Genomic DNA, 11432 nt, shown 5'->3' on the forward strand with positions numbered 1-11432 from the left:
AACTTGGTTACAGCTGATCTGACTTAGCCACAATTAGGATTCGATATCTTTCAATCCATTCCATTAATCCATTAGGATAGGTTTATGCGTTTTGAGCTAAACCGTCCCTAGTATGTCACCGTCCCATACCGGTACATACAATCCTCCATAGCCATATAAATTACAACATATATAACAGTTCAATAATTTACAGACCAAAAACCACCATCCAAATAAATTGCAGAAGGAATCTTAACAATCTAGCAATTAAAATCCAGTAGTAATCCATGTAATTGCATCGAAGAATGAACTATTCTAACAATTAACATCCAACACATGCATAGTTCAAATTTAATAAAACAATGACCCTATCGTGTATTTAAAATTAGTTCTATAATAATATTATAGTCCAATAAATCGCTAAATTAATCTAAGCGGTCTAGTTCCTTCCATCCGGTAACAGAGTACTAAGTCATATACTTATGTTTTGTTCTACCCTTTAGCACAGAGCCCCCACTATGCCACAAGTCTAATATATTACTTTAAAAGACTTCATCGTGCATCTAAAATAAATTTAAACTCATTTTATAGCAACCTAAACCATCAGATTAAAATTAGTCAACAAATCTCCTTTCAGCCGTTAACTGTACACAAAGTTGTCAAATAGCGTACTGTTAATTCCATTAATACCAAGAGGGTATTTGATGCAATTCAAGACCTTAATTACATCATAAATTATTTATTAAAAAGCCCATTAAATTTTTAAAACTGTTCAAGAACCACAAGTGCCCAAACAGTAGCCAAAAAACATTGTACACATCAAAAAAATGAAAGAGCCTGCTCTAGAAAAATAGAGCAGGCTCTAAATCAGCATAGAGCCGGCTCTACCACCACCTTAGAGCCGGCTCTAAACAGGTGGGAGCCGACTCTTGGTATTCCAGAGTCGGCTCTCTCTCCCCCTGCGAGCTTCCCCTCCGTTTCAGCTTCGTTCTGACCTCTGTTCCAACTCCGGCCAGTTGCAATCTTTCTGTTGGGTTTTAAAACTAATTTAAAAGTCATATTTAAGCCTAATAGCATCCCCAAGATTTTATTACAAAAATTTAAAACCAATTACAGAGATTAACCGAAGCCATTAAATTGGTATGCTTGAAGAACAGCACTGAAGATTAATTTAAGAAAATTTCAATTCTCTTCCAACTCATTTGTTCTTCCTCTAAATTTGAATTTAAAGGACTTAAATTACATCTAATATCCATTCAGATCTTGGTTCATCGCAGTAAGGTTCAAAACCAAAAGCAAAACAGTGGAACATTTCATGCCAAAACAGAGACAAGGAAAACATACATGCTATAATTGTTTTGTAAATAAAATCTCACAGATACAACGATCAAGTAAAACATATATAAAACATGCATGGTTCAGTTTAAGGCCAATTAATCTCCTAGAGACTGTCTAGGTGCACAGAACACAAGCCAAAGGGAAGGAGGAAGATAAGAACTTGCCTGTAGTTTTAGACTCAAAACTTGTCGCCGTCGTCCTAACTTCCGGCAACCACTACAACACTGTCTAGCCTCCTATTACTTCTGTTTTGCCCTTTTCCTAAGCCAAATCTTGAAGCCTCGGTTGGAAACCTCACAAACTTGATCTGCTCTCTCAAAACCTCACTCTGTAACTCTCTGTATCTGTGTTACGTGAGTAGGTTTTTTTTCTAACCCTTAATACAGATTATAACTATGTATATATAGGCATAAAAATCCTAAACCCTAATCCGTGTTTAATCAGAGACAGAGCCCTAATTCTAAACCTAGTCGGCCCATGAAACTATCTCTGTTACGGCTTACCTATACATGAAATTCCAACCCCAAGGTTAACTGTAACTTAAAACATAATTAAATTAAAACTCAATTAAATAATTAAATACACTTAATCAATTAAATAATAAAAGATAACACATGTCACATAGGTAAATAATTAAATCAAATTAATAAATAAAATAAACACATATCACATAGGTAAACAATTAAACCAAATAATCACGCAAAAATAATTAAACCAAATAATTAGACCAAATAATCACGCAAAAATACAATAAAAATAATAAATAAATGCCGAGACTATCCTTTTAAAATTAAGGGTATTACACATAAAGCAATGGGACGAAACTGAGACATGGAACTCGGATGAGGGACTTTAGGAATTAGGACAATATGAGTAGAGTTTAGATTCCTGGGGAGAAGACCACCTTAGAGGAAAACATTAAAACCTAGAACAAGATCATATTTGAGCGTCGCCCAATTAGACTGGAAGAAAAGAGACGTGAAACCATCTGGACCATGGGCCTTAAAAGGACCCATGCTAGCAAGGGCAAAGTGGAGTTCTTCGGCTATACCCATCTTCAGGAGCTCACCATTCATCTGAAGCGTGACTTTAGGAATAACTAAATCCCATAAAACTGTGACATCTTGAGTAGGAGTATAAGCAAAGAGGATCTAAAAGTAGCCTTCCACCATCCTTCGTATATCATCTTTGGAGTCTTTCCATTCGCCAATAGAATCTTCAATACCAATGATTTCATTTTTCCTACAACGAATTTGTGTCTTCCGATGAAAGAATTTTGTATTTTGGTCTCCATGCTTCAACCAAGCAATTTTGGATTTCTGCAACCAATAAAGTTCCTCCTCTCTCCATGCATTCCCTAGTTCTTGTTCCAATTTAAAGCATTCAGCTCTATCAAAACCATTGACCTGATCTTTGGGAAGTTTCAACTTGGTCTCTAACTCTTTAATTTTTGTAATACCCCTAATTTTAAAAGGATAGTCTCGGTATTTTCTTTTATGGTTTTATTGTAAATTTAATTTCTTTATTTGTTTATTTGGCTGTTTGTTAATTGGTAAGTTGTCTAAATGCTTTATTTGCTTTAATTTGTTTTAGTTATGTTAATTTTAAATTGATTAATTTGTTTAAATTGAAAGCACGTGCTGATGTGGACTTTTAAATGTTTTACTTTTTTTATTTTGTTTTATTTGTTTTAATTTTATATTGATTAAACTTATAGGGTTTTATATTTATGTCTGTAGTCGTTGACTTTATTGTATATTTTATTTCTGTTTTCTTTTCCGTCTCCTCACAGAATTGGAATTAGGGTAAGGTTATTTGGCTTATAAATATACTGGTATAAATCTGCCGAGGGTTTTAGAACCCTATTCACGAAACATAGTGGGGAAGAGATACAGAGAGGTCTGAGAGAAAACAGAGGGATGAAAACTAAGGGTTGGCTAAGACTAAGGCTGAATCAAGGAGAGAAGGAAGGAGTGTTGTTCGTGGGTGGAACTAAGGGCAGCAGAGGAGTTAAGAACAGTAAGAATTATAGGAACAGTTTAGGAAGACGACGGTGCAAGGTTTCAAACTGAAACCTAAAGGCAAGTTCTATATCTAACTCTCTTCCTTTGACTCATGTTCTTTACATGCCTATTCAATTCCAGGAGTAAATCAACTTTACATTAATCTGTTATACATGTTGAATTGGATTAAAACAGTAAAATTATTAACGAACTGGTAATTGTTTGATTTTAAGTTTACTTGCGTAAATTCTTGCTTTGATTGGTTTAAACAATGTGTAAGGGATTTAAATAAATTTTGGGATACTCTGGGGCCTAGTTTAGACACCTAGGAACCCTAGCAATAGAGGACAGATGAGCTAGAAGCCGCCGGAGAAGACGAAGTGGATGAAAACAGGAGGAAAGCCGGCTCCCTTATGAAGGGAGGTGGTTTCCCTCTCAAAAAGACGGCTCCCCACACAGGGGATCCGGCTCTACTAGGCAAGGAGGCGGTTCCCCTTGTGGGGGAGCCGGCTTCATTTAAGGGGGAGGCGGCTCCCCTTGTGGGGGGACAGCTCTTCCCCCTTCTGTTGTATTTTCGACGAATTTCTTTTATTCTGGGTTGGTTTTTGACATTCCAGATGTATCAAGAGCTGTAAGTGGGAAGTTAAATGATATCTAAGGTCTTATTAAAGCTTTAGAGAGCATGATAAAGGATAATAAACCACCTCGGGTTTATGGCTTGAACAGTATAAAAATTCTTACATAATTTGGTATACTGTTATTGGATGTGGAGGATTTAAATTGCTTGAACTTATCTTAACAATTTTTTGTGAATAGTTTTGTAGTTTAATTATGTTTCAGTGATATCAAATAAGCATGCTAATTTATATATTTCAATTATGCTTATTAAGAAGTAATTGATGTTTACATATATCATCTGTATTATCAATTATTGGATTCTGTGGAGTAGTATCAAATAAGCATGTTAATTTACATAATTTTATTATGCTTATTTCGGATCAATTGATGCTTACATTTATTATCTGTATTATCAATTGTTGGATTTACGGATTATATGCACCGGTATGGGACGGTGGCATACTAGGGATGGAATAACTCAAAATGCTAAGTCTTACCTACTCTGGAATAAAGGAATGGATTAACTATAAAGTTAAATCCTACTGATATGTCATGTCAAGGCAACGAACAGTTGAGTAGCACTACTTTGGTTTGGATGGATTTTAAATATATAATTATGGTATCTGGATGCATAGCTGGCTATGATGGTTGGAGGTGTACCCTGTTAGGTCTAGGTACTCATGCCCACTTCAAGTGCGTTTTGCATGTTACCTACTAGTCAAGTTGAGACCGGCCTGTAGTCCAGTGAGAGTCCTTAGTGTGGATATATATATATATATACGGATTATAAAGTTACTATTAAGTTGTTTAGGATGTACATGCGTATCGGGTCTCTGTTTGAATTGTAGTAGAGTAGAACTTGCTCGTGGGCCTGACCCACTCTTATTTTTCAGGTGTTCGTCAGTTTCAGGCTTAGAGTTTGTTCGTGCTAAGCAGAGACAATCATTCATTCTTCCGACTACAAAGAATTTCTCTTCATAGTTTAGCTTTGAATTTTATTCTAGTTATTTACTGTTCAGTTTGGGATTATTAGGGGTCCACTAGATAGATTCCCAAGTTGTTTAATTATTGAAGGTTTTAGATTATTGGATTTTAATTATTTAATTTTAAAGATTTATATTTTAGATTTCTTTCAGCTTTATTATTTATTTATTATTATTATGTTGTATTCCGTGTTCATTTATATATTAATTGTTTGGTATCCCACGGATCTGTGCTCGAACTTGATCACCCGTGGCTCTAGAATCGAGGGGTATCATAATTTTAACCGAAGCATTATTGTTTTTTCCCCTCCTCCAAAACTTAAGATCAGTTGAACACTGCTGTAGTTTTTTAGAGATACCTTAGAAAGGAGAACCAACAAATGGAAGCGCCCAAACGTTGTCAACAATTGGCTTGAATTCCACGTCTTTGACCCAAACAAGCATGAAATTGAAATTTGTGCTTGAAGTGAGAAATGGAATCATTCAGACAGAACAAAATGGCATAATGATCCGAACCTTGGATAAAAAGGTGATGCAGCATACAACGAGGAAAGAAGCTAGCCCAAACATTGGTGCAGAGGGCACGGTCCAATCTGGCCATGATAAGCTTACCCGAATCTCTATTATTCCATTATGTGAATGGAAAACCTTTGAACCGAAGATCCATCAAGTTACAGTCTTCGAGAAAAAATTTGAAATCCTTGAGCATCCATCCTTATTTTAAACGGCCCCCTCTTTTTCCGTGTTTGTGAAGAAGAGCATTAAAATCGCCCATCAGTAGCCATTTTGGACCCAGTTGAGCTTGCAAATTATGAATGTAACTTCATTGATAGGCACCCGTTGTTTTAATACATGACCCATAAACACCGGTAAAGTACCAAGGACAATTCCTTTTACCACCAATCACTTTACAGGTTATCTGAAAGTTAGAAAAATTGATGACAGATATTTGTCACTCCGTGGAAAAGAAGAAAGCCAGACCCCCCGATTTACCTATAGACGGCACTTCAAAAACATCATAAGAACCCAACAAAACTTTATCCTTATTCACGCGATCCACCGAGTTTTTTGTTTCAGACAGAAAAATTAAAGGATGGGAATGGAGGTGAAATAACCTCCTCAACTGGGAAACTGTCCGGAAGTTCCCCAAACCTTGACAGTTCCACACCAGAACCCTTATTGAGGGTTGGGGCCATTCGAGGCTGGTTACCACCACCGATTTGGAAGAAGGGAGAAGAGACTGATCAACCGTTTTTGCCACTTTAGAGAACTGAGGCTCATCATCAGGACTGTGTTCAAGAACATCCAATTTTCTCTTGTACATCAATTGTGGAGCTTTTATAGAAAGCAAGAGTATGTTTCAGGTTTGCCGCTTTGTAATACCCCTAGTTTTCAAAAGGATACAATGGGAATTTAAATTTGATTTTATTGCATTTTTATTTCATTGTGTGATTTATGTGCTCATTTGCGTAATTGTTTAATTGTTTCTTTATTTTAAATTAATTGTGTATTTGTTCTTGATTCTAAATTACTTGTTTATTTGTTTTAAAATAATTATTTAATTTTAATAGTGTATTTGTTTTAAAGTAATTGTTTAATTTTAATTATTTAGTTGTCTAAATTAATTGTTTTATTTGGTCTTGTATATAATATAGGACTAGGGTTTTATTTTTTATATAGTATGGACGCAGACTTATATTAGGTTTTAAATTAAACCCGGTAAATATAGAGTTACGTAGATTAGGGTTTGGGACGTCTATATATATTTTTCTTTTAAGTCTGCTAGGGTTGGGAACAATCCTACTCACGTAATATTTATGAGAAGGAAAACAGAGGCTCTAGACTAGTCTTGAGAGAAACATAGAGGGTCTCGGGTGATTTTCTGTGAGGCTAAAGGAGGAAAACTGGAGGAAGAACAGAGGGTTGCTTCTGGATGGAACCAAGAAGCAATAGAGGAAGGGAACTGTGAGCAGAGCAAATGGGAAACAGACTTGGAGAATTTTGAAACTTAGAGACGACGCTTAAGGTTTCAAACTGGAATCGTGAGGCAAGTTTCATTCTCTCTTTCCTGTAAACTTGTGTTCTGTGCATTCTTTTTAGTCTCCAAGGACTAATTCAACTTTTAAAATTAATGGTTGACGCATAACGTATCAGAATCTGTTTATGGTTTAAAACACTGAAATTGGTTCTTGCATAAAACTATGTTGATTAGGGTTTTAAAATTCTATAAATTAATTCGTAAGGAATCCAAGGAGTTTTTAGGATGGTTTAGACTATAATTGAACACTGGAAACTTAAAAACGGAAATTTGATACCAGATTATCAGATTGTAAATTTTGTTGTGTCTAAAAAACTGAAACCTGTTTCTTGCATAAACTATGTTGTGTTTGGTTTCAATTTTTGTCAATTGGTTTACACTTGAATATGAGGGGTTCCTAGGGCTGTTTAGACTCTGATTGAACCATGAAACTTTAAAAAAATTCAGAGTTGAAGGTTAGAGTTCACCAGTAGCAGAGAGGAAGATCAGAGGAGGAGGGAAGAGGCTCTCAGGGAGAGAGTCGGCTCCTTAATGAAGGGAGCCGGCTCCCATGGAGAGAGAGCAGGCTCTCAATGTAGGGGAGCCGGCTCTAGGTGCTTTAGAGACGGCTCCCATGATGGGGGAGCTGCCTCTCTTGAAGGAAAACACTTACGGGTGTTTTCGAGTGACTTTCTGACTTAAGGGGGCGAAAGGAAATTTCTGGAAAATGAAGGGGAGTTCTAAATAATTAGAATTAACCTATAAGCCTCTAAAAATAATTAATATATAATAGTGTAATAATCTTTGGAGGATTCATGAAACATAAACTTTGTATTGGCATGCTGTGGAAGAGAGTTTAATTTGCTAGTTTATGTTAGCGAACTTAAACGGACTGCTAAGGAATTATGTGTGGAATGGTGTATCAATTATATATACAACTTAATAAAGGCTGGAAAGGTTGGTCTAGGATCTGGTTATAGATAGCTTGAGCTTTAAATCCTAAGTCACATGCTGTCAGAAGTTGAAGAGGTGTTACGTGCCGGTTGTGCTTTACCATTTAAATTGGAGTAATATGAAACACCATTAGGGTTTTATTTACGGTGAGGATTGGACTTCTGCGTGTCATAAGATCATGCATAGGTTTAAAGATGGAGGATTAAATAGACGTCATATAATGCAGTTACTAATTTACACGCCGTCAAGGATTAAGGAGAAGTTAGTTACTAACCTTTGTTATAGTAATGAACTAGTATGGAAAAGGATGGTTTGGGAATGCTAGCATAATGTGCTCAGGTTTTACTTCTGACAATCATTATATTGTGCTATGGATGTTAATTGATGAACTATTTCAATTGCTGTTTATCAACTGTATGGATGTGAATAATATAAATTGTTTATCAGTACTTTAACAATTTAAAGGAAGGATTTATGGTTTAATCATATACTGGATGCATGATAGGATCTTAATAATATCTGATTTCTATTATGCTGGTTTCTGGATATGTTTGATATTATAATAAATGTGCATCATTTGTGGATCATTTGCACTATATGTACCGGTATGGGACGGTGACATATCAGGGATGAATTAAATCAAAAAGCTAAGTCCTACTCCTTCATATATACGGAATGGATTAACTAAAATAGTTAACTCCTACATGGATACATGTCCTGTCAACTAAAACAGTTGAACGACATAACGGATGTTTGTTTTATCTCTCTGCGTTTAGGAAGGAATTTATATATATATTTATGGTACCGTGATACGAGCTTGAGTCTCCTGATCACTGTTAGGGTGCGTATATTGCAAAGGTTGAGTAACTAGATATAGCTAATGTTCCCTGGTAGGTCTAGGTACTTGGCCGCTGAAAAGCGTGTTTTATATGTCACCTTCTACCCAGGCTGAACTATGTTATAGGCTAATGAGCATCCTATAGTGTGTATATATATATATATGGACTATTGTAGATATTGCCGAGCTATCAAGGATGTATCTGCGTATCGGGTTTATGTACGGATCGTAATAGATTGGAACTTGCATGTGGGCCTGACCCACTCCTATTTTTTAGGTATTTGTCAGTACCAGGCGTAGAGTTTGTTCGTGTTGATGCAGATACAGACACTCACTCTTCCGGTTACATAAGGTTTCCTTTCTATTTTGGTTTTGGATTTTAACACTGTAAATTTATTCAAGGATTTGGAATCAGGGGTCCACTAGGTGGATTCCCGAGTTGTACAGATTTTAATTATATTAAATTATTATTTAAGGTTTGAGGATTTTCATATTAGTATTCTTTCTGTTTATTATTATTTAAATCTTACTTCAGTTTTGTTCTTGCTTGTTTACATATTGATTGTTTAGTATCCCTCGGATCTGTGCTCGGACTTGATCACCCGTGGCTCTAGAATCGAGGGGTATCACACGCTTCCATGGTTTTGTAGTTGGTTTCACTGGTAAGGGAGGCGAGAGATTAGGACTAAGAAAAACAAGTATTTGTTGTGGGCTAGATAATAGAGGAGGATTTGGGGTAGAACATGTAGGGGGATTATTCGGCCCAATAAGAAAATCAAGGGCGGAGTCTCCCAGATCAAAGGGTTATACTAGACTATGAATTAGTGGGAAAGGAGGGTCTGGGATGGCTAGGAGGAAGTGTCTATGGGGATTAGGTTATGTGAAGTAGGCCCACCAATTGCATTAGAGGGATGAGACGCAGCAAGCCCAAAATTGGCTGAGGACACGTAGTCTTGAGCCCTGAGTAACAGAAGGTATCACATCCATCTCGGAAGTTGCAAGCATGAGTTGATATTTGTAATGTTTTCAGTCTACTAAATTACATTAGGATTAATTTTATTGGTTAGTTGCGCCACACTATATTTTATTTATTATTTATTATTATTATTATTATTATTATTTGCAAATGGACATATTCATTAGCCATCTTTTGTCCAATAAGACAAAAAATAAAAAGAATTCATAGAGATAAAGGCCAAGGTAGATTAAATTAGGGGTAAAAAAAACATGATAGTTAAAGATATTTACTGAAATATTCTATTGTTTTTCTCTATAGACAGTCTTGGGCTTATGGGCCTCGCTAGGAGACCAAATTTGTATAGTTTGTTCTTGGGCTCGACACTGGGCAGGAGTTATTACACACTATAGCTGATGGGTATATTTTGCGATTTCATTTAGAAAATAGGGGTACAATCATCACACTACTTCCCGAACCAGTGTGTATAATCGTCACCACTATTTCTCGAAGCAGTGCGTTCCGTTAACTACTTAACATTCAGTTTCCCACCTTTTTGCTAAGTTAACGAGTCGTCATTTTCCAACTACTCACCCAACAAAAAGTTCCTCTGTGCCACATCATTATCCGTCACTAATAATCCTATCAGAGCCGTAAGTTTTCATGATCTATCCACGTGTACGGTTTAAGATAAAGGGTCGTAACTCTTCTAATACGTTGGGGAAAAGAAAAAAACAAAGTTCATTGTAATTAAATAACCACCAATTCAAAAATTTCCCACCACTATCAATGCTGGCTCATTATCCGCTAGTGGTGCTGCCAGTGGCGGTAATGGCGATGTGGAAGGGAAAAATGTGGAATCAGCTGGTGGTGACCCACGGAGGATTACCCCTCCGAAGAAGAGATTCAGGGAGGGCGCAGGGTCATCCAGCAAATCAAAGCAGAAGAAGGCTGATGATCAGCCACAACAGGGAGTACTCTATAAATGCAGTCTTTGTCCCGCTCTGTTGGACAGAAGTAAAAGCTTATTCGGGCACATTAAAACTCACAAGGACCCGAATTGGCGTGGGGCATATCCGCTGCCTGTCTCTACTCGACAACAAATAGACTCTGACATGGCGAAAGTTATCGAAAGACTACAGGGTTAAATCAGTGAAGACACCAGCCAAAGAAAGAAAGATAGGGATCTAAGTGTGACCAAGACTATGTCGGATTTAAATGCGCTGGCATAGGAAGAAGAAGATGCTGCAGACCAAAGAAGGGATGAAGGGGTACCGACTGTGGTCGAGACTACACCGGATCTAAATGTGTCGGCACCTGAAGACGGAGTAGCCATTGTCTCCACTCACTCTCCAGAGATAATGGATGGAAAAGAATTTGACCTCAATAGGTCACCTTCACCAGACTCCTGAGCGGATCAATGTGCACGTGTTTCTTTACATGACGTTTAATAATAGGGTTGGGTATTTGAAGTAGTATACATGTTGGATTACTTTATTATATATAAACAAATACATTTTACCATAAAGATTGTGTGGCTATGTTTTTTTCCTTCTGTTTTGTATAATATGAAAGACAAAACATTTATGGAGTACTTTTTATGGGATTGGTCGAAACCCTGTTTTTTTTTCTTCTGAAAAGGTAAAACCATATCAACAAAGGAAATAAATAATTAACTAAAAAAAAAAAAAGAAAAGATAAAAGGATCGAAGATATGGGTTATACTGGCAAATAGATGGACAATGCC

At 36.5% G+C, this 11432-nt stretch overlaps 1 protein-coding gene across 1 annotated transcript; it reads left to right on the plus strand.

Moving 5' to 3' along the window:
• Nucleotides 1-8112: 8112 nt before the first annotated feature.
• LOC132282124 (uncharacterized) lies at nt 8113-11097 on the plus strand. The gene is made up of 3 exons (XM_059783745.1): nt 8113-8153; nt 10497-10809; nt 10918-11097. Exons 1-3 carry the CDS (start codon nt 8113-8115, stop codon nt 11095-11097), a joined length of 534 nt encoding a protein of 177 aa, XP_059639728.1.
• The last annotated feature ends 335 nt before the right edge of the window (nt 11098-11432 follow it).

This window comes from Cornus florida, unplaced genomic scaffold, assembly GCF_030987335.1.
Source record: "Cornus florida cultivar Cherokee Brave unplaced genomic scaffold, ASM3098733v1 CherokeeBrave_3.0.0_Hap2_Chr11, whole genome shotgun sequence".
Classification (NCBI taxonomy): Eukaryota; Viridiplantae; Streptophyta; class Magnoliopsida; order Cornales; family Cornaceae; genus Cornus; species Cornus florida.